Here is a 25,663-nt window from a genome sequence, read left to right as displayed (position 1 = left end):
CAATGTATTACGAATAAATATGAGGTTATTATAATAATTTGCAGATTTTTTTTTAATCAGAACATTTGTTTGTTACTAATACATTTGTCCATTTAAGCATGTTAAATAAAAAAAAATGGTAAAGCATCACAATAGTTTTGAAGCTTTTAGAGTAATCTGTTTAATCAAATTTCTATTTTTATCTCAAACCGCTATCACCCGCTAATCTGGCTACGTGTCACCTCTGCAAAGTTTTAACAATATATTTTGAAAACGCAGTGATGGTATTATGTTTTGTCTCGGTCACAATCTTAACCCTCGTTCTACCAAGGACGGTCGCCCAATGTTGCACTAAAATGCTACAAAGGTTACTAAACGCTTATATGTAATTGTATGACATCCTTTGAGTAGAGGACCGTCATTTGCGTTCGTTTTTACGATAGAAAATGATGACCCTACTTAACCCGGGGTTCCTTTATACATTTAGTATACAACGTGCTGGGCTTATTCCTCTCGTTGTATGCTAGAATAGTCGTAGGCCTATGCAATCTGATATTTGGAATTTTGGTCGAATGATGCCTATATTTTCTGCTACATAATATGAAATTGGTTAATTTTTTTCAAACCTGATCTTTTTGGCATATTTGTAATGTTTACACATGTCCCAACTTACCCCTAAATAGTATAAATTCAGCCAAATTTGTTGTATTTGTCTGGTCAACAAAGAACTTTTGACATAATTCGGACATTAAGTCGCCCATAGAACTCGACGAGTTCGTAGTCTCCATCATTGTCCACAGGGGTAAAAATCAAAATGCTCCGATTGTGATCTTAAAATTGTTCCGCTTGGAAACGAACAAAAAATTCAAAACTCATTGAATCATGTTAAAACCATGACCTATTTTGTGATGTTCCACACAAAACTCCTGATATATAGCAAACTATTCTTGTTTAAAAATTCCAAGCGGAACATTTTGAGACCATCTTGATCAAAATCGGAGCATTTGTATAATTTCTACTACTGTGAACAATAGTGTAGGCACAAATTTGGCATTTGACCTTGATGCCTATAACATAAGAACTGTATAATGCTACAATTAGATGGATTTTGGATTTTGCAAATTGACTCGTCTATTCAATGCATTAGTATTTTTGTTTATTTACTGTATCTAGTTTACTGTATCAGCCAGTCATTACTGCCTGAAGATGGTAACTGTTAGTTACCAAAAATATTAGCAGGTAAATATTTATTTATTTGCCTTCAGTTCACGGCTGTTTGATGTATATAGAATTGGCTTCATTATTAACTAAATGCAAACTATAGATGGCGCTATTTATCCTAAATCCTATTTCTTTATTTGCAAGGGTTAGGTGATTAAAACAGCTTGAATAGGTGAAAGAAACAACAAGGAAATTTTATAAACATATTTATGTCCCTACCAATGGAATAAATGCGCGCGAACACATACAGGCGTCAACATGGGTGATGGATGTATGAACATTATTAAATCATGGCAAAATTAAAGTTTGTCACTCGCTCTATTGCAACTTGTTGGTAATGTATCCGTTAATAATCGTAAAAATGGCAACCAAATTCGGTTCACTTGGTCTTGACAAATTAACTCTAAATAGCTGATTAATTAATAGACCTGATAAACCTCTTCAATCACATTAAAAAGACTAGGCTAGTTTGCGTATAACGTCCTGTCAACCAGACCAAAAATGCCGTTTTGCACAGATCAGCAACCAATCACGCCGCGCCTTTACCCTGACGTCAGACGCAAACTAGTCTTTTTTAATTCGGTCTTCAATTATAACGCCTGTTCATATAACCTACTGGGCCCCCTGGGCATCATGGGGAGATTATTTTCAACACTGAAAGAGTTACCAGGCGGCGAGTGGCATGATGGTCGGAGAGAGCCGGCAAAACCGCTCAGCCGTATGGCATTTTCCATACACTCGGTTAGTTTTGTGGGGTTCATTATCGAACCCCAACTTGTACGTATTAATATTATTTATTAACATAAGCCTACTTGTTTGTGATATTTGAAGCGTTTTAAAATGTCAAAATAACGGAAATGTACTGAGTTTAGAGAAAGGATGGCGTTCACCACCTGTGATTTACCACGGTTAAATAAGACGCCAAAAATGTAAAATCGTTCACCTTTATGACTATATCAAAGACTCGTTAGATTATAGACTTCTCCGTAGTCCACTTGCCCATTTTGTATACTCTGGCTATTACATTTAAGCATAAAACTCTGATTTGTATTAATTTGTGTACAATTGATAGATTTTCACGTCTGATCTTTTCAGTCACCGTACTCCCTCTATTTGCTAGCTTCCCATGAATTTTTTACTCGGGCTTTCGCGATCAATAAACTGGTAGATTCCAAAATCAGAATTGTTCAGTATTGAAGTGAGCCATTATAATTTATGCAAGATATGTTGCATTCAAAAACATAGGCCTATGTATACTTTACTTTTACTGTCACTAATCATATAAACTGTTTATGACCATTTTACTGTTAATATTAATAAACATCACTATAATTTTGATTTTGAGGATGCGTTTATCATGATTACATATTTTTATTTATCAAAATTTGACTATGGCATAGTCTAGTCAGATTAATAATACATGATATGAACTATTGGACAATAAAAATGACACACAACAATAAAATATACAAAAACACTAACTATAAGCTTTTGTTCTACAAAACGGGCAACCAATATTAATCATGTTAAAAACGCCTGTTGTTTTAACATCAAACAGCTAACAACTACACATGTTTCCAAAGTAAGCTCGTTGGCGTTGGTGTGTGCGGTGCGTTATGTGGGATATGTGTTTGTGTGTAGAGGGTATAAAGAGGTGTTTGTATATGCGGGTATTTCTATGCGTTGTGTGCGGAGAGTGTTCATGAATGTGCGTGGGGTGTGTACATCGATTTGTAAGTTGGGTAGAGGGTGGGTACGTATGTGTATATAGTATATAAGTAGGTGTGGATGGGATGTGTTGATGGTTATTGGGTACCGGGTGCGCGTGAGCGAGCGTGGGTGTGTATGAATGTAAAATATTTCACGCAAAGACAACCGTCTTTATTTGTAAATGTGTCTCAGGCAAACTTCCCTTGCTTACTCATATTTGAGTGTATTCATATTTGAAGGTGGGTAGGGTCGTGGGTGTGTGTAGGGGTGTGTTTGTGTATTAGCAGGGGGATGTAGGAGGAAATTTTGAAATCAATGCGATCAGATATTATTCAAAATCATCTTAATCATAAGTCATTCATCCAATAAAATAATAAAATAGAATATGGCGAGGTATTTTTTATTTTGTTATTTAAAAAAGTGCTAGGCCCGGTCACACTATGACGAATACGGGTGAACGGCAAGCGACGTTAAGCTGCGAATTGCAATTTTGAATATACCGTCACTCATCGCGTGTTGCCGTTAGTTGTCGCTGACGAATCCGTTAGCGACCGCAGACGGCCAAAATTATTCGTCGCGACCGCAACCCTCATTTCTTTGACGTTTCCATACCGTGCGAAGCCGTAGTCGTTTTGAGGTCGTCACAATTTCGTTGGTAGTCGTTGTCAACGACCATTGACGAAAAATCAACGGCAAGTGGCGTCACATTTCGAACCCTGACGACACATTGTGGCAAGTAACGACATTGTAACGATCTTGAATAGACTGTCCGGCACGATGCAATTTTGAAGTTAATATAAAAAGAATATCAATAATAATAAGTATTAATATTTTTGATTATTATTGATATTGATAATAATATTTTTGATCATTATTGATATATTGATGTTTATATTTTTGATTATTATTGATATTGATTTTAATTAATATTTTGATTATTATTGATTTTTTTTTTAAATTATTATTATTGATATGTGCAATATTTTTTATTATTATTGATATTGATATTAATATCTTTGATTATAATAATTGATAGTGATGTTAATATTTTTTGATTATTATTAATATAGATATTAATAGTTTAGATTATTATTGATATTGATTTTACTATTTTTGATTATTATTGATATTTATATAATTTTTATTATTATTATTGATATGTGTAATATTTTTGATTATTATTGATATTGAGTGGGAGTGGGAACGCCAAAGTGGACTATACGACCCGCACACACACACAGGCTTTGATGTCGGCCGCTGAGTCACGTCATCATCGCCACCGTCAGCTGCCGTTCCTTGCCGCAAGCAAATCCGCTGCCAGCCGTCTGACCTCGTTGCTTGTTGTCGGGCTCCGTCGATACATCGTCACTCGCGCCCAGACAACGTCCGGTTTTGGTCGCTAGTCTCCGTTTCCTACCCCAGCCTTTCGTCCCTTGCCGTCGTGTTGTCGCTGAAGGTCGTTCCCACTCGTCAGCGAATCTTGTTTTTCCTCGTTTTGCCGTCGCTTTGCCGTCAACATTTTGAGATTTTTATGTTCGTCACCTTTCGTTGGTTATCTGCCGTCATAGTGTGACCGGGCCTTTAGGCTTCATTCTTAGAAAAAGGGTTCTTCAAGGGTTCTTCACATGATGCAGTCATGTCTACAGTAGAATTCATCTCGACCTTTGCAGGACTTAAACCCCATTAAAAGCTATTAAACCAAGATAACACTCATTGAAGCAGCTCAACTGATTAAATCAGATCTTCTCTGGTTGTGCACAAGTGTCTGTTTTCAATGTGCGACATCGCAATAAAGCTGGTATTATAGCTTCAGTTGGGTAACCGATTATAAAGGAAACGAAAGGAAACAATGGTATGTGTACCTTTGTTCACGAAATGAGACAAAGACCTGCTTTTTGTTAACCAGCATTCTTCAAAATGAGCAACATAATGATTGTTGACTTAACACGGTTTGGAAATAATTTCTTCATATTTTTGGTGTTATCTGTCGTTTACATATCCTTCCTAAAACACAAAAGTGCGACGCTCTCCAAACATCTAAATTAGCTAAAAATTTAGGACATGTTACAAAACTATATTTTCTAGAACCTATTTAGAATAGTTTAAATGTAGCTTTTACCGTTTTTTGTGGCATCCTTCAGAAGTGAGCGGTCCGATACCAATATTTTCGGTCAAATCTCCATTCAATTAACACGGGGAGTTGGCTAGCTAGGCCTTGCCCTCACTCATATTTTACAAAAGTGCGATCATTTCTGAACATCTAACCTAGCTGCAATTTTAGGTCATGTTAGAGAAATATATTTGCTAGAAGTTTTGGAGAATAAATAAAATATTGGCTGGTTATTTTTCACACAGTGATGTTAACTATAGGCAAGTGTCCATTCTTCCAACATACATCATTTGTAGAGGTCACGCGTCAATGGTGAGAGCACTGTGTATTGTGTATAGGAAAACGGACAGTAACTGCAGTATGAAAATGTTCGTTCACGCACCATGTTCGCTTTGGAGACCCTTTAGAGGTTCCTTAAAGCCCCTTTTTGATAGGGTTCTTCAAAGAACCCCAATGGTTCCATATACGGGACAAGGCCAAGAACCCTTAGGGGCTCCAACTTGCGCCTTTTTTTTCTAAGAGTGTTTGTTTGTTATATATACTTATTCCTACCATCATTTCTTATAGCAATCATCGAACGATGTTGTTAACGCTGTTTGCATAAAATAAGGTTAAGACAATGATGCTCTCTTTGCAAATAAGACTTCATACGACATTGCTATTTTAATAGCTACATTAACTCAAAATCCGAGCCTTCTTCCTGTACATTTGGAGTAATGACCCATGGGAACAACGAGCCGTCGGAATATTGACCTTAACAAATTACAAACCTTTGGAGTAATAACTCTCGGAGTCGTTTGCATTAAATAAGGTTAAGGTGGTACTACACCCCCTGATAAATTCTGTGACTAATTTGCATTTTTCTCACAAAATAATTACACACTGGTAACAAAAGTTATGTATAGGGGCAAGGAATGCCCGGGAAGGAATGATTCAGTGATGCAAGACAAGTGGTTCATTATATACGTTAAGCAATCAGGTACATTCTAGCGGTACCTCTTTTCTTATCACAAATAACGTACCGCTTGTCTTGAGTCACTGAAATTCCAGTGTAGTAACTGGATTCCTTGCTCCTAACTTTTGTTACCAGTGTTTTATTATTTTTTGAGAAAAATGCTAAAATAGTCACAAATTTATCAAGGGGTGTAGTACCATCTTAAGACGATGATCCCCTCTTTGTTAAATACGATTTTACACAAAATTTTCCTGTCCTTGGTATTCTAATGGCTAAATTAACTCAATCAGGCACGCATGATTTTCTTAGGCTACCAGAAACGTCGAGAAGGACAGATAATCGTATTTTCTTGGTGTTCTTATTACAGGACTATAACAATAAAATAATTTTCTAATGTATGCTTTGATATGAACAAAAATAATAATATTTAATAAAATGCCTTTGCTTATGGGTAAAAAATGCATCACAGTAGATTTGAGGTATTTATAGTACATGGCGCTATGGGTTTGGGATCTTATATTGCTACATTAGTGGATTTTCGGCACCCTTTAACCTGAAATGATAACAATTTTATTGGTTCCTTTTTATTATATGCCATCTGTGGTTCCAACGAGGGGTCGAAGGTCACAGTGGGGGCAAAACTTAAAAATAGTCCCATCATGTTGAAATGTATCTCAAATTGTTCCTCGTATTACACGGAATAAAAAATTATTGTCATATTTTTCTACGGTGCTTAGTTCAGGAGTTATAAGGCCGAATATATAAGGTTCGATTTTTTTCGAAACTGGTCTCAAATTACTCCCCCCCAAGTCCAATAGAAATATGTACAAGCATAACATTTGACCCATAATTTCATCCGATTCTGAGGTTATAAATTTATTTATAACATTGGTTCCGCTAATGTAGGAAAACTAGATACTAATTCAAAAATCACCCAATAGCGCCCTGTACTAATTTAAAAATGTTTTGTATCATGCCTATTATTGTTTCTAAGTGTAGACACTACGTTTTATTGGTTGCATATATTTGTAAAATAATTTGTTAATAAAAGGATGAGTGAATAAATCATTTATTTAACTTTGGACTGCTGGTATTTATTGTAAGTGGCTTTGTGGCGTCAGATACACCCTAGTTTAATAAAAGCAATATTGTAACATTTGCTAAGGAGGACGCCCTCAATATTGTTCAAAATTCTGTTTTTACACGATTGTAATGTACTTTATAAAACTAACATATCCTGCAAAAAGACTTATGCCACCTTTTATATTTTTCAAAATAAAAGTGTACAAACTAAGAAATATCGGCAAAATGAAAAACATTGCACGCCATACTGGCTAATCACCTCACTTAAAAGGTTAGGCTATCATGTTTTGAGTGTTTTCCCTATTGACGTAATATAGCTTGTAATTATTGTTTTGCAATTTGCCAGTAATAATATGTCTTTTTTTCTTCTTAAAACTTATATAAAGATAAAACCTATTTATTTTAGTACAGAAATTGTACATCAATTCTAAAATACTAAAGTTTTTCCACATAGAAGTATAAAATAAATAGTCCTCGGAAACTGGAGGTATGGGAATAATTAATCAGTCCAATGCGGTTGTGTGAGTGCTTCTGTGGGGCGCCAACTGCTGCGCGATTTGTACTTACAGAGCGCACCACGATCTTTACGCGTCGCGTTTTATTTTAACACGCAGTGAGTGTGACGCAAAGCATCGACCCCCGATGCCACATATTTGGTTTGCACTTCTATGTCGATAGACTGCATGGAATGAAACCGATTTTCTGGACAATGGTAACATTATTGTTCATCATATGCAAGTATATGGCGACATGAGCCCTTGACGGCGTTGTAACTCATTTTTTAAATCTGGTGTAGACTTGCGACTATAAAACGCGAACTTTGAATTTATTATCTATTTTTGCACAACGTGTTAGTAAAGTGTTCATTAAAGCATATGCCGTTCTCCAAAGTTCGAAGTAAGTACCATAATTATTTCTTAGGAAAGACAACATACCAAGTCAAAGTTTTAGGAAAATCGCCGCACGGGAAATTTATGAAATATTGGCTGGAAAAAAGTGCGTGAGCTAAAATGCAACATCAAATATATATACAAGCCTATTTCCATAAATCACAAAATAGATTCATCAGGTTTGTAAATATACAGTAAAAAAATTCTTTTGAATAAAACAAAATATTTTACTCACTATTGACGGTCGATATCCGATAGGCATCATCAGAATGATGTTGCTAGATCTTTACTTCCGGCAGGATGTATCCCGACTGTAGAGGGTGTATTTACAGTCAGGAGAGGATCATACACGTGACTCAGGTAGTGGGCCCCGTCGTCTCTGTTCATAACATCCCCTGATCCGTATTGACTCTTTGATATATCTGGCATTTGCATCACACTCCTTGCTAACTATTTTTGGATTGTGCCCAATTGATGACATGGTTTTGTTGCACGACGTGACCTGTTATAGCTGACTTATAAATACATCTACGCATAGTTTCCGCCTCGATACACAGATTTTTTTTCTACAGCCTCTACACAGTCTGTGTTTATACTACACGGTTGAGTGCGTAGCATCATAAGAGCTGTGTGAGATCTAACGGGTAACTAGTGGAAATACTGCATATGTGATTGGATTTTGTGGAAACCCCGAATGTTCCCTTCATCCAATCAGAAAAGTTTTTATATCAAACGAAAGCTAACACTTACAGCTAAAAAAACGCGTTTTTTTTCATTCCGCCAACAGATGACGCAATTTAATGTTTATAGCAACGCAACCTATTCATTCAAGCACAATATTTGACCAAGATGTAGGTTTTACAAATCAAACCCACGAGTGTTCCTTACAATATTTTTCAAATTGTATGTCATTAAATGAAAGAGAACACTAGTCTTACATTGGCCCTATACTAGCTGCATTAGAATGAGCAATGGCCAATTCTCCTTAAATTGTGCAAAACGTATTTTCGCCTGTTTTTTCATGCGGTTGTAAATTCAATGAACTATAACTTTGCTAAAAGAGCGCTTACAAATTGATATGTGGCAAGAATTATATGTGGCTATTGGACAATATGACTCGTGCAGAAGTGACACTTGTTTTTTAAACATCATTTTGTAGATTACCGCAAATACAAAATGTACACTAGTTTACAATAGGACTACGACTATAGCGGCAGCCACTGAGCCGCCAATTTTCTGAAAACTCCTTTCATGTCAAAGCACTGATGTCACTGACGTCAGTGCTTGATCGACAGCCAATTCATCCTAGTCCATCAAGAAGGACCACGCTATTGTTATAACGATGATAGCGTCATACTTCGTAACAATAACCTGGTCCTTTTTGATCACGGTTTTTACCGAGTTTCAGCTAATCAGAAATGACGGTTGGTTTATTGACGAAGTGGCACAAACCGGCTGGGACCGAGACACAGTGTCATCGCCCCGATATCTTCATGTAAATCGCCATGGTAGGTTGAATCCACAGCCACGCATTGCCATTTTGTTCCGACCTGTTTAATAGTTTTGAGACGGATAATGGGCCGAGGGACATCCGACCCCGGGCATCCGACTAAGGCCATTGACAATAGCCTGGTGACTGACCTCTGTACTAGTCAGTGAGCATGGTATACGCCATGAGGTCATCTGCTTTTAGACTGCCTCTACCAGTCAGTTTTTGAGCTCAATACGCACGGTTCTTTCTCAATACGCAAGCTAACGACTATCATATCCTTTCAACACATACATTCAAGTGCAAGCATCGAAATAATGGCTTCTTTAGAATAAAAAAGGTATTGATTTTAGTGTCTCTGCTATACAATGTAATTATTAACCAGGCGATGACAGTGTGCGAGACTACTTCATCATGTGTTCAAGGATTTTACACCCCCATATCACAAAAAAATGCTGGTCCCTACCTATGAAGTCAAAAGGGTACGGGCCCGTAATGGCTCTTCGGAGCTTTGGATCCACGTAAATAACTAGTAGTGGTTCTACTCTATCATGTCTATAATTTGGAGGAAACATTATAATGTTGATGATTGTAATCAGATTGCTGTCATTGTCCAAGGAGCTTTTATTAATGTGATACTCGCAACAGTTGGAGAAAGCTTGTAGACGCCTGCAGCCAACTGATGATAATAATTAATGTATTATTTGACACTCTCCTGGAAACAGCCGAGGAATCCAATGTCTATTAAAGTGATCCACATCCTCCCACTTAAAAAAAATAAGTTGAGATTTTTATTCCACTGGAAACCTCTGGATACATCTTAATGTACAAAATATGTCTTGCAGATAAATTCATTTCGCAAAAATATCGCCAAATTTGAATTACGTTCTGGAATATCATAACGTAATTCAACACAGTGGTATATAGAGTAGTGATATATGTGACCCGTTCCGACAAAACCAGGAACAAGTCGTTTTTGACATTTCATGACTTGAATAAAAATGTAAGCACGGGACAATAAGCTTCAAAATGATACCAAAATTATATACAAATCATCAATACTTTTCAAGATATGGATAATTTTGTAAATGATATCTTGATATTTTTGCCAAATTGCTAGTCTGTGTAATTAGTTTCCTGCCTTACACAGGATTGAATAGGGATTATCATAGTTCAACTGTAAATTATTGATTAAATAAACCTCATTTTAATAAGTACTTTCAAGAATTTGAAAGCCCACTCAGTCCCAAGGTCAAATACTATGAAATTAAGAATTCCAAAATTTCAGATTTTTTTTTATGGGAATGTCATCTTTAAAGGCCTATAACTCAAAAACATACCTGGCGACTTGTTCAGGGTTTTGTTGGAGCTGGTCACATATATGATCATGTATAACTCACAAAGGCAAGATCAGAATCAACTGAAATTTTGGAAATAATATTTTTACGTGGATATCTATTAAAAGAGGTTAAAAAGTAATTTTTTGCTTCTCGGCAAATGCTTCGTGCCTCTTGTTTTCAAAGAAGATGTGAGAAATTGTTTACACGTGAAAAAGATAGTAGTGGAAAATTTCAATTTTATGGCGGATTGTCAGCGATAGCATATGTATGTATTCATAAACAAGATTTACTGCAAGCAATTTGAAGATGGTAGAAAAAACACTCAGAAACAAAATGAGATACCACGGAGTGTTATTGACTTGTTTATGGTGCATATTATATTGAGTGGCTTTAAGAACTTACACTCTCATCCATTACTCGGTCGACTCCGTCACTAATCATGCTAATATTCATCTGAAAGATATGGTGATTTTCACTCTTATTCGCGACTTGATCATATTGACCGTTACGTATATATTAAAGTGATTATGATAAAAACAAAAACCTTTTGAAAGGTGAGTGTAGCTGTATTATCGCGATCATTCCCACCCCACTCCAACATCTAAACAACATGTTTTCTGTATCAAAAGACAACTTAAAAACGACCGTCACCGTTGTATATGAATATTTGTGGTAAGCAATGTGTTGTAACGCGTGTATTTTCACCCAAATAACTTAAGCTAATCGTAGATTCTTCGTTATTTATGCTCATTTAAGTAATAGAAATGTGAACATACCGTTTACCTGGAGAAAGGCACACCATCAAAGACGGCGCTTAGGTGGAGAGCAGAGGTTAAAGTCAACCTTAGGTAGTGATGTAACAGGATTAATTACCATAGCAATGGGTTTAAACTATTTTATTGTATTGCCATGCACTAGTCGTTACGCTGTGATCGTAATTCTATTGAAATTTCACATTATGCTGAGCCTATTGTATATTTCACTCGCACCTGTAAGACTAATATCTTTGTCAGTATTGTATTCAATGATTTGTATACATACACAGGTGGTGAATAAAATGTAAAATTGCTCTAAGGGATGGCCTTTAAAAATATTTAGCAAAAAATCCCGTGGAAATTGCATGTTTGTAACATTTTATCCACAAATTTTGCCTATACTGTTATACACATAGAATCCTGTTTGTTACAATTTTGCAATTTTATGACGTCATGACGATATCACGTGTGGTATGTTGGTACTTACTTTAGTATCACTAGATAGAGGAGACGCTATCATTGGTTGCAAATATGACAGTATATTCGTATTTTCGGAATTTCAATTTGTCAAAAAGTTCCATATTTTAATTCCTCTCAGTCAGAGCTTTTTATACATATATAACATCATAGGGTTCAATAAAATGAAAATAGTTTTCTTTCAAGGGATATTTTCCAATTGACTTCAATGTGTAACCCGAACGGAAAATATATATGCAAAATTGCTTCTCAAAGCAAATTAAATTACCTGGAATATGATTGTATGGTGTTATAGTATGCAGTTTAAAGTGAATTGTAAAAATGTGAAAAAAGAAATGGACCTCTTGCATCATATGACCCCTGGGGTCACTTTTGTTCCTCCTGATCCTCCTCCTCCTGATCCTCCTCCACGCCGCACATTATGCTAATTAGATGCTCATTATTCAAATGTTAATAACTTTTTACAACATTTATTATGCTTACTGTATTGGTCTCATCACAAGCTTTAATTTGACACCAAATTTAACTAAATAGGCTGCATATTAACTGAGAAAATTGAAAAGATGAACCCCAAAATGTCGCGCGCATGTAACATCTCCACCTATTTACTGGCCCAACTCAAAACGCATGGCCTACTGCATTATCGAAGTTGTCTGATTCGTATAGGACATTTGGATATAATCACAAAGTGATTTTAATATGGTTGCTTACTTTTGCAAATTTAGCCATTGGAATTACAACATTACGCATATACAACATGACACTTGCAGAATCCTCGTATATCTAAGAGCCTGTTTATACAATTACAGATGTATTAATTTCTATCTGACCTATTTCAGCCATGTAGCTGATCAATTGAATATATGAATACAAAAGCCACCCAAGTCCATACTTTGGCCAAATTGAGTTAAGCATGGGAAAGTGTTGCTATACATAGGCCTGTCATATGTATGAAAGAATAACTCAAATTCATCCTCTGTTTCTATTGAGCATGTGAAAAATAGCATATATGAAAGAATCAACCCAAGTCCATGATTTGAGTCTTGTAACACATTGATTGAAATCCAGTATGTATAAAAGTCCACTTGTAACACATTCATTGCTGGAGAGTGACTTTTGAAAAAAAAAAAATGGGTTTAATCAAGGAAAGTTTGTGGTTTATATTACATGGCAGAATGTTTATCAACATTATACATAACTGTGTGCTTTATTTTATATTATCTTACTAGTGGGAATCTCATTCCAACATTATTGTCTTAGTATATGATTCAAAAAACCACCCAAGTCCAGAATTTAAAATGAACCCCACGAAGTCCCTGAAATGCTAATCGTCATACCTAATACAGTTTAACCCACCCATTTGCACGTACAACTTACCATATTGACCAGGTAAATCTAACTGAAGGAATTAAAATGATACACAGGTTTTTTCTCAAAATCACTTCCCATGGACTTGGGTGGGTTTTGGATTCATGTATTCAATTATTCATTACGACTTTGTGAAGTACCGGCAAACAAGGACAAAAATTCAAAGACGCGTTTCGTTTCTCTGAGGACTTTATGTTTAAAGCCATTTTATAACACTTGCTGAAGAGGAGACAATTGAATAAATGACATATCCTGCAAAAATCAAGACTTAAAGTGCTGTAGTTTTGTCAAAGTCTGATATTTTGAATAAAACGACTGAACAAGATGTTTAATTATTACGATGGAAATATTAGTCAAGCGCGTACGCAATGTTCATAACACAGTACGTACATGGCGTGCGGGACGGACATAAGATATTATCAAAAAAACTTTGCATTGTCTCATTTCCTCGGCCGGAATTTAAAAAAAAGGACACATTATCAAGAGGAGAGTGAAAACTAACATTTTGTGAAAAAAAACTACAATTCTATTTCTTATAGAAATGTTACAATATGGCTTAGAAGAATATGGCTCAAAGAATAGATATATTTATATAATAATCAATACACACTTACACATTGAAGTTAAAGGGGCACTAAAATTGTTCAGTGTTGTCAAAAGAAAGGGAGCATATATGTTAATGATAAACAGAGATTTTAAACAGTTCTCTCAACAAATATTTGACTTACTTCATATTTCATCCCACATCCATGGGATTTCATCAGAAAGTGAGGTAGAGTGGTAAACACCTAGTCATGTGACCCACGGGGTAACCCGGGGTCACATGACGTGATGATCGGCTTGTAGACGCTGGGTAGCACGTGTCTCCCTTTGTCCTGGTTGAGATCGGGGTCCAAGGCGGCTATATAGTAGGCTTCCTTGATGCCTCTTTGAAGCCATCGTGAGTCGGAGCATATGTAACTAGTATTAGCCAATCACGCATTCCCACATGCGTAATTTCTTTCTGCAACCATAATGGGCCGCAACAGCTCAAAACAGCACAAATGAGTCATGTAAATTTTTGTATATAATGAATTATATTTTTGTATATAATGAATATTCATTTAAAAGCTGTTGCGGCCCATTATGGTTGCAGAAAGTAATTACGCTTCCCGCATCATGTTCGACTTCGCTTGTTCAGCCAATAAGATGCCACTATTCTACGACCCCTTACAATCAACCAATGAGAACCCTAGTTGTGATATTAGCACACTCACGTACAACAAGGACAGATAAATGACACTGTGGTGGAAGAACCACCCAAGTGGCAAAAGTTTAGTCCTAAGAAAACGTAGGTCATGTTCAGAAACTCTTTTGTTTGTAAGTTGTGCATGGTGTTAACGATTCTTTTTCATTTATGTCTACAATTAAACTTAAAAGTATATACGTTGTGAAGATTTAACTATTTCTATCAGTTTCTGATTACTTCTGGGTATTTACTGCAAGGATTACTTTATAGATTAGGTAGCCTTGGATTGTGCAGACTATTGAACATGATGTGCTTATTAAATCATCAGTTTACTCAACACAATATAATGTATTTTTAATAAAGTAATGTGCAACATAACACAAACAACGTGAATCACGCACGAATGCATGACTTGAAGATGCAATTTTAGAAGTTGTTTGTCAACCATGTTTTGACGCACCAGACCTTGAGTAGATAACAAAAAATCTTCGAAGGGTTAAAGTAATTTTTTCGATTTGACTGTTTACTGTCAGCTAAAACTATGACGCGAACATTGAGTATTTTTCACATCATTGTTTATTTCTATCTGCAGACTACCGTGATATCAAATTACACGTGATGACGCATAGGCCTACTACGATGAAAACGTGGACATTTTGAAAGAATGGCATATTATTTTACGACAGAATCAGACAGTGATTGCCGTAAAATCCTTCATAAACCTCGAAACTAGTATCTAAAATTGGCAACGGCAAATGCACATAATATAGCTACATGCAACATGCGACTATGCGAGTATGTTGCGCTACTGGGGAAAGAGACGAATCTGTCAACTGCAACACATTAAATGAAATGACAAAGACCTTATAAAATGTGATGACACCATAAAGTAATTATCAGTGGAAAATGTCGTAAAAGATGATTATTATGTCTAATATGAATAATACATATAAACACAAAGTTAAGGTGTCTCAGCTAACTTCTCTCAATTTGTTATCTATTTATTTCAAATAATTTCAAGAATCACATATGACCATCATCATCCTAAGCCATCGTCGACCCATATGCAGGGTGAAAGCCTCTCCAAAGGTGATGCCAAACTGATGTTTATCGCATGTCTTTCTCATCCAGGTTACATCAAGAAATTTTGTATTTTCATCCCTCCATCTAACTTTCTGTCCTTTCTGGGTGCCTAGTACCGTATCCATTCTGTAACCAGTTTGGTCCATCGTCCACTGATTTCTAGCTAGATGACCAGACCAAGACAACTTCCTTTGTTTCACAGTATGGATGACATCGGTGACCTGTGTCATGCTTCTTATCCATTCATTTGGTTTTCTGTCTCTTTTTGTGATCCCGAGCATGCTCCTTTCCATACTGTGTTGAGCCACTCTCACTTCTGCTCCACTCTCTGAGTTATGACCTAAGTTTCTGAGGCTGGGCCGGAGTACACACTGGTTGTAGACGTTCTTGTTAAGACATAGTAGCATAATGCTCTGCATCACCATTTAATTTTCCCCAGTCTGCTCTTACTCTTCTTCTAACTTCGTCGAAGTGGTTATGGCTCATTTTACAACTTGACCCAAGTACACATATTCTTCTACTTCTTCTAGTGCTGTTTGGTGAATGTAGATTTGCTTCTTAATAACGAATCTGTTGAACATGCTCTTGCTCATGTTGATCTTCAGCCCCACTTGCTTACTTCCATTGTTGAGGGCTTGCAGCTTAGACTCCAGATCATCGGGTCAAACTTTTGTATGATGACTTTCAGAGCTGCATTGAAAGGTTCTGGTGATATGGTATCTCCCTGTCGAACCCCCGGTGAATGTTGATTTTGATGCTCTCAGAGTGGTGGTAGCTGTTCCTTTACTTCTTCTTCTTCCATTTTAATAGTGCCTCCCTCATATGTATGAGTATTATCGCACTGCGTACAGACAAGCTGTACTTATTTTTTTACTCTGGAATCTAGAGTAGATGAGTGTATAGCCTGTGACGTTCTTTAACGTGCACACTGCATGTGAGAAAGTACATGTACACGGGACCGACGGCTTAAAGTGCCCTCCGAAGCACTAAGCATGTAGAGTAAAGTGATTTGCTCAAGGACACAAAGAGACAGCCGAACTTAAGTGAACCCACTCAGATTCGAACCCGGGACCCTTGGATTCACAGTTCAACGCCTTAACCGCTCGGCCACGCTCTTCTCCCGCTGTAGGCCCTATATGTCCTTGATTATGTTGACTAGTGCTCTCGATTCCCTGGTCATGCAACCAGTGCTTGTAGTACAGCTTGAGTTTCAATGCTGTCGAAAGCCTTCTCATAGTCTACGAAAGCCAAACACAATGGTTGCTGGTATTCATTTGCTTTCTCTATCATCTGGTTAACTGATCTGTGGCAGAGAACCCGCTTCTAAATCCGGCTTGTACTCGGGGCTGGTTGAAGTCCAAGGTAGCAGTGAGCCTATTGGTGATGATTTTTGTGAAAAGCTTATAAGCATTGGATAGAAGATTGATTGGACGATCGTTTCCTAGGTCTGTGATGTTGCCTTTCTTATGAAGAAGGATACTAATGGCATTACTCCAATTGTCTGGTATTCTGCCTTCTCGGATACACTGTGTGAAGAGATCAGCTAGCTTACTAATTACAACTTCACCTCCCTCCTTCAATACATCAGTCATTATCTCATCCTCTCCTGGGGTTGTTCCTTTCTTCATATCTTTAAATGTAGGTCCTAATTCATCTGCGTTGATGGGTGGAATATTGTGATCACTGGTTGTGGTTGTGGCTATATGTGGGCCTTCTACTGGGATCTTGTTGCTGTGAAGGTCCTGTTAGAAATGTTCAACTCTGGACACTATTCCACCCGGTCCGTTATTACTTCCCCATCCTAATCTTGCAGGGCAACCATCTGTGATCTCCCAAGTTTTGTCTTTTGTAGCTTCCGCCTGCTTCTAAGGTTTGCTGCATGTTTTTGACATTGTGTTCTCTTAGTTCTTCTTTCATTCGTTTCCTGATGGTTTCCCATACTTTCGAGTGCTCTATTTTCTGAATAGGTGATTTGCTGTTTCATTTCCCTCCTCTTCTTGAGAAGCTTTAGAGTTGTTTCTTAGAGTTTATCTTCCTTCTTTTTCACTTTCTATCCAGCTACTTCCCTGGCACAGTTCTTGATTGTTTCTGCTATGGCTGTGGATTTTTCAGTAAGATCACACTCCTTCATTGCATCTTCCAGTGCATCAAACTTGTTCTGTATGGCTAACTGGAACTCTAGTGAATGTTGATGTAGCTTATCTAGATTCAAATTGGCTGTCTTCTTGCGCATTAGCTTCACTGAGCCGTTGTTTACACCTGTTATTGCTGAATTTCGCTTCTGACAACGAGCTTCCGATGATGACAAATCACAGAATAACCACGATAAAAGGTCGATTTGTCTTGCTTATCGCAGATTCTAACTCGTTTTAATTAGACAGCGCTTTTTCCTTCCTGGTTGTAATAAGTAACCCTTTGATATTTTCTCAATCAATTCGATTCAATCTTTTAAGCATCAGAACTGATGGTAATAGCATTTTCTTCAAATGGTTAATTTTAAGCTGCGTAATCCTTTGCTTATGGAATCTTTTGTTGAAACCTGTACAGGTTATAATTGCGTTAATTTCATAATATTCTAGACTTTTTAAGCAAATTTAACATTTTGACAATCACAGTAGACGTCTGTCATAAAAACGAATTAGTGAATGAATTACTGCGCTACAGATATACAGTATCCATGGTATCGTGGCTCTGCTACGACAATAATGGCTGTGCCATTGCTTTTTTTTTTGTATTTTTGAGAATAAGTACAAACTATACTTCAAGCATGCATTTAACATATTTATTCACCAATCTTTGCACAAGAATAAATGATAATGAGACAATTGAATTAAAAGGAATAATCAGAAATGATAAGGGCGATTACGTAACTGATGCATGTGACCTTTAGTGACTTTGGCCTGTGATTTGGGCAAAAATCACAGCAAAATCTTCAACTAATTTTCATATTTTAAGTGCATTTATAGAGAACAGAAAAATGTGATGATCATTTCTGTAACTTCATTATAAGCGAAATTCCATGGACATATGCAGGTTTGTAACACGCTTCATAACTTATACAAAATTAATGTTTATACGACTAAGGCGAATGACATGTCTCAGAAATGCATAGAAACTTAAAACTATTCAAGCACGACATACAAAAGTATACATTTTTCACAAGGAAAAGAATCAATGAATTTAAATATACACACGGATAGGGCAAGAAATATGACACTCCCACCCAGTCAGCCACCTGGACAACCGATTCTTTAGAAATGCTTAGTCGCGCTAAAAGTCGATCGATACATGTTAAAATCAGCACAATTCAGAGATACACCTTTTTGCTATGAAATTAATTTTCTCGGTCAAATATAAAGCAATAATTTTTTTTCTTCAGTAATGTCAGTTAAAAACTTGGTGCTTGGATATACATTTTTTTTAAAATCCTGGTGTTAAAATTAAGCATCAAATTGTGTCTTTTAGTGTGATATTTTTGATTTTTATAGGCCTTGAATTCGCCCGCGAGCTTTTTACGGAATTCATGTTTTAGCGTCTCAAACTAATATAGTTTGCTAAAGAAAGATATTTCCCACCCCTGTAAGGCACATCGTGTGGGTCTATATGTTATAGTTTTGTCAGAATTTCCGTTTTTGTTTTACCCTTTTTCCCTTCATGCTCCGAAAATGTGCAACTCAGTACTTTTATCTCGAGAGCAACCAGCAGAAATAGTCGATATTTCCTTTGTTGTTTATCCAGGTCAATTTTCCATTGAAAGCAAATTGCCCGACCAGCGATTTGGTAGCCCAAATCCCCAATTGAGTGTTCTGGTTAAACATGATCAGTAGGAGCACTATAGGCCTGGGAATTTCTTTGCTATATTGAAGTTCTAGCAACACTGTAGCCATGCCGGTATTCCTATTAAACCCAGGGATATCGATCCACAATGCTAGTATTAGCCTTAGATTTCACGCGTTGATTTTGAAAAATGGTCAGCCGGCAGTAAAAATGGTGAAATGAAAACGCAAATTCTGACAAAACTATGATATATCGCTCACGGTGATGTGCGTTAGAAAGTTGGGATAAATCCTTCATTAGCGAACTATCTTACTTTGAAAAGCTAAAGGTTGATCCAAAAAAAGGCTCGCGGGCAGAGTTGAAGCCTATCAAAATCGAAAATCTTACACTAAATGACTAAATTTCACGCCTAAGTTTAACACTAGAATTTGAAAAAAAATACAGTATCAAGCACTACAATTTTTCCTGACATTTACTGAAAAAATGAAAATGATTGCTTTTCATTTGGCCGAGAAAATTAATTTTACATCGAAATGGTGTAACTAAAAATTTAGCTCATTTCAACACCAAATTCGATCGTTTGTATTGCCTCATTAAATGACTGAGTGAGCCTTGCATAACAAAAGAATCGGTTGTCCAGGATGCTAACTGCACCGCCACTACTTGCTGTCGGTAGGTTTCAGAGAAGGCAATAAGTAAAATGAAAAGAAAACAAAAAAGATAGGCTATAGCCTTGAACAGTCAGAAGCATCAAGCAATTGAATACATGAATCCAAACCCCACCCAAGTCCATGGGAAGTGATTTTGAGAAACAAACCTGTGTATCATTTTAATTCCTTCAGTTAGATTTACCTGGTCAATATGGTAAGTTGTACGTGCAAATGGGTGGGTTAAACTGTATTAGGTGTGACGATTAGCATTTCAGGGACTTCGTGGGGTTCATTTTAAATTCTGGACTTGGGTGGTTTTTTGAATCATATGCAAAGACAATAATGTTAAAATGATATTACCACTAGTAAGATAATACAAAATAAAGCACACAGTTATGTATAATGTTGATAAGCATTCTGCCATGTAATATAAACCACACACTTTCCTTGATTAAACCAATTTTTTTTTTAAAGTCACTCTCCAGCAATGAAGATGTTACAAGTGGACTTTTATACATACTGGATTTCAATCAATGTGTTACAAGACTCAAATCATGGACTTGGGTTGATTCTTTCATACATGCTATTTTTCACATGCTCAATAGACACAGAGGATGAATTGGAGTTGTTCTTTCAAACATATGACAGGTCTATGTATAGCAACACTTTCCCATGCTTAACTCAATTTGACCAAAGTATGGACTTGGGTGGCTTTTGTATTCATATATTCAATTGTCACCTCCTACTTATTGGGGCATTTACATATAAGGTATACAATTAGATATTTAAAACAATATCAGATGGAAATCTGTTCAGTGACCTCTTCCAGCCAGACATGTAGTTTTGACCCCTGCAACAGTCCCACCCCCCTGCAACAGTAAAACCCACCCACCCACACACACCGACATCGCCTGGCTAATAATTATATACTTTGTCAGCAGAGATACTAAAATCAATACCCGGGATCAATACACGTGAATGTGCTATGCACGAGTTTGATATGAGACGAAAATCTTTGGATACCGGGGTAGAAAATGATGAATATCTCCCGTAAATGATTTCGTATAAAGAAACCAGATATGGTTCCTTGCACTTGAATATATATTTTGAACAGATATGATAGTCGTTAGCTTGCGTCTTGAGAAAGAAGCTTGCGTCTTGAGTCAAAAACTGACAATAATTCTGATTTATATGTGCCGAATTATATAGCGCAGTGTATAGGCCAATCGTGGAGGTATAGTCTAAAAGAATATAACCTATGGCGTACCATGCTCGGCACACACACAGCGAGGTCAGTCACCGGCCTAATCTGGGCTATTGTCAGTAGCCTTAGTCAGATGTCCTTCGGCCCATTATGCAACTCAAAACTATTAAACAGGCCGATACAAAATGGCCATGTGTGACGGTGGATTCACCCTACCATGGCGATTTCTGCCATGAAGATATCGGGGCGATGACACTGTGCCATATACCCACCCACACACCCCCAGACCAACATAGAAAATGAAGACAGATAAAGTATAGGCCACCGAGCAGAAAAGCATAACATCATTAATTTAAATAAAATTAAATAAATTTAAAAAAGAGTCCTTTTTAGTACTGTTATTAACAAAATGATGTTTAGTGCAAATATTCAGTCTGCTAAAACTAGGTTTATCTTTAACCATTATTTTCCCGCCCAAATGAAGATTTAAACCTAGTATTCTCATTACACTTGCAAACGGGTTTCAATTTCATTGTAAATCCTAATGTATTCCCGTGACTTGTATTGCATGCACCATAAAGCCCCCCCGGGAAAGCCCCTACAGTATCTTATCCCTGAAAAGATATCTACTTCGATTTTGTTCAATTATCACAAATGTAACACTTAAGGGTAGACTAGGTATTGTTAGTCGAATCAACCATTTTCATTATCTAAATCAATATATTGAAAACTAACATTTTGATGTTTTGCATGCAAAAGTTCATTCTACAAATGATATACTTTGAAAACTTATGCACGTTTTACAAAGGTGTTGTTGTTTCAGCCCTCTTTACATCAAGAAGCACAGGACCTACTAAAAATATAATGGATTTGTTTTACGGCCCACTTCAACCCGTTTATTAAGGTTAGCAATTATTTTATATTAACTGTTTCGATTTGGTAGTTCGCATCATCTTGCGAATGGTAGTGATATTTGGCAAAAAATTGCATTGATCATTTCATAGCGAGTGTGTAGAAGAATTCAAATATCAAAAATATACTTTTGTAGGTCCTATGCTTCTTGAGTTATGTTGTAAAGAGGGCTGAAACAACAACACTTTTGTAAAACGTACATAACTCATTAACAACAATAAATCAAGCAAGTTTTCACAGATTGAATTAGATAATGAAAATCGATTTGTGTGGCTGATTCGACCAACAATAACTAGTCTACCCTTAATATTCTGACTTCTAATCATCGGCAAATAATGCCACGTCAACAGATGGGTCCATGTTCAAAGCAACTTTTTTGATCTATTTTCCTTTAATAGGCTTATTGTGCCTTGCGGTAGAAGCATTAAAATTTAAGAAGTGGGGGGGGGGGAGATTAAAAATCTACATTTTTGGGTTATACATATATTTTTAGGGAAAGTTTGTAGGGAACGTCAAATTTAGGGGGGAAGCTTTTATTGCCACTTCTTGCTTCTTGGGACAATAAAAAGAGGCGAACTTTTCATCCAATTGCCGATATGTTCCCAAGTTTTTGAATGGAATTTCAGCAATTTTGGTAGAGTGATTCCCCTCGGCCCTCACATGTCTTTTTGGTGAGTTTGAGAAGAAGCTAAATGCGCCCAAATTCACACGAATTGGGCACATTTTGGCATCTTTCCACCAAAAAACGCCGAAGAGCTCCGAAGTTTGTGTAATGTAATGCTGTTTGTGAAAAATATGGATAATATTGATGGGTGGTGCAATTTACTTCTATTTATGATGCAGCGCATTAAAAGGGGGGACTTTGCAAGTGAAGTCAATTTTTAGTTCAGTAGTTCTGATTTGAAAGCATTGTACATGATTTAAAATGGCACCTCATTAGCTAAAATTGGTCAAGGCATTAATATTTTATAAGTGAAAAAGCATCCCAAATTCCCGAATTGCATATTATGTGCAGAGATAGTCTGCATTCCAGAATCCGGCGGGCATATGCTCGTTTTCAAAAGGCTTGTCTATTTTATATATCGTTATTTTAGTACTTTAGATTCCAGATTGTTCGTGTAACGTTATCTTATAACCAGATTTCAAGCTAATTCAGATTTACATTTAAACGATAAATTGCCAAGTCAGGCAAAATGTAGCCTATTTATATTTTTTCATGCTTGAAGTACAAAAACCGCAACAACAATAAAATCTTCCTAATGACCATATCTCAATCTAGCCAGTCATCCAATACTTCATTTCGGTAATCAGGCATGATAACTTTGCCAAGAGCCTGTATGCGCATCATTAACCTTACAACATAGTTTTGTCACATGTAAGAATAATTTATCATAACGCGATTATATGGAGCATTTTTTTACACAAAATCAGAAGCCTGACGTTCAAAAGAGCCAACTTGAAATTCTTTATCAAGTAAAGGAACTGACTTCCCATCGACATGTCTTACAACAAGTCCCCCACTGTAAAAATCGGACCAGCCAAATTTGCACGCTACAGAGCTTGAAAAATAAGATCCCGCGAATCACAAATTGACACACGTATGGGAGCTGCCATTAGTGCTAACGGCAACGCGGGGTCGCCGGGGTGCTAACAAATGCGTCGCCAGCACAAGCGTCCTACGCGATCAATAACGCGTATAGGGCGCATTCAAGTGCGCCGTACGCGCCCGGTAGTTTCTGATACGCGATGACAGGGTCAATGGCCGCTTCCACGCAGTAACATACTTCTGAACTTGCTATCAGGGTCCTGCTTACAACTTCTTAGGGTGCACGCTTCTTAGCTGCAAGTCACGGAGTTATTCTTAAATATATTATGGAGTGATTTTGACGCACATCGTCCACGCCAGGTACAGAATTATTTTGTATCTAGGCATCAAAGCAGGTGTCCGCCGGCTGCTGAGAGTAGCTTCTATTACAAAATAAGCTGATGCTTTACTCCGTGCTCTGTGAGCGATTGGTTAAAAACCAATCATTGGCTAAAAACCAATCGCTAATAGCTCAGAGACGTAATTAATTCAGCTAGGAGTTTTCTTTCAAAATAGCCAGGATAAACTAATTGTGACTGTATTGTTGAAGGTTGAGTCTTTCAATGTCTGTATAGAATAGTAATTCACGGACAAGAAGATCAGATTCCTCCGTTGCATATTGAGATAAATTGATTTTATTCCTAGTTATAATAAAATAGATACATATGGTGATCTCATGGTGTAGATTCTTTTGATACGATTACATTCTCAAATCCTAGAATATATGCCGTTATTTTTTGGGTGCAGTTGAATATATATGTTAAAAGAATATGATAAGCGTCACTCTGCGTATTGAAAACCCAACCTGTGTCTTGAAAACAAAAACTGCCAAAAATAAATCGAATTTCTTGAGTTGGCAACGTTAAAGAGGGTAATAAGCATGAGTAAGTCGTAAAAATTTGTCATTTCAGCTGATAAATATCGACGCTGCATTCGTAATGGGGACGAAAAGTATATTTTTATCGTAATCGGTGGTATGGCTGTTGAAGAACTAGTGAATTCGCCCTACTATCATGGCAATTTCTGACACGAAGATATAGAGATAATGACGCTATGTGAAGTACAGTAGGCAGCGACAAACTGTGAAGTGTACAGAGACTTTGTGGATTTGGCATATGACACGATTTAAAAAACAACAACAGGTTCATAAATTCATGTAATCGTCTTGTTTTTTATGACAGAGTTAGCTAGCCATATTAGATTATAAGCTCGTCAAAACTGTTGCGCAGTTTCCATCCTCAATATAGACCTTTTCCCTCTATCCCACAGTGCACTATTCCAGGGGGGTATGACGTAGTTTATCAACCTCATAGATCGTGTGCATCCGATGGTCTTTGCAATTATTTTGTCTTAATATGGGCATACTGATTCCATATATGCGGATTATCGTAAAGGCCATATATGCTACTAATTATGCAATTATTGAATACACGAGTGATGCAGTTACGGAGCGATGCAGAACATCTGTGTAAGAGATTTTGTTTACGTTTTATTTTTAATCTCCGAAAAAAAGTGAAACGGACGCCGGCAAAATATCATTGCGTGTCCCGTCATTGGTTTTTCACCTCTAGGTCTATAAAATGTATACAAAGTTAGGTTTCAATAACAGGAAACTTTTTTTGCGACGACACCATGTCAATAAGGCATAGAAATGTTGTTTTTTGCCTCCGAAAGGTATATTAGTGATCGTGGGCCATTATCATGATTATCGGTGATTCCCTTTTTGTGATGAAGGCACCAACCGAAATGTCCGTGTTCCAGAATGTAATGAACATAACCCTGTACTCCCCCGGGGAGATGATGTATTTTGCGACACTCATACCCCCTGGAATAGTGCATGATGGGAA

The 25,663-nt window shown here is 36.8% G+C and overlaps 1 protein-coding gene across 1 annotated transcript; it reads right to left on the bottom strand.

Moving 5' to 3' along the window:
- Positions 1 to 15,621: 15,621 nt before the first annotated feature.
- LOC140150257 (uncharacterized) lies at positions 15,622 to 16,095 on the bottom strand. Its single transcript, XM_072172260.1, has one exon. It carries the CDS (start codon positions 16,093 to 16,095, stop codon positions 15,622 to 15,624), a length of 474 nt encoding a protein of 157 aa, XP_072028361.1.
- Between the last annotated feature and the right edge of the window lie 9,568 nt (positions 16,096 to 25,663).

This window comes from Amphiura filiformis, chromosome 4 (genome assembly GCF_039555335.1).
Source record: "Amphiura filiformis chromosome 4, Afil_fr2py, whole genome shotgun sequence".
Taxonomy (NCBI): Eukaryota; Metazoa; Echinodermata; class Ophiuroidea; order Amphilepidida; family Amphiuridae; genus Amphiura; species Amphiura filiformis.
The sequence above is the reverse complement of the archived record's forward strand: the minus strand, read 5'-3'. Positions and strand labels throughout refer to the sequence as shown.

Coding starts and splice junctions, on each gene's coding strand:
- LOC140150257 (XM_072172260.1), bottom strand. CDS start 16,095: ATGCTACTATGTCTTAACAAGAACGTCTACAACCAGTGTGTACTCCGG.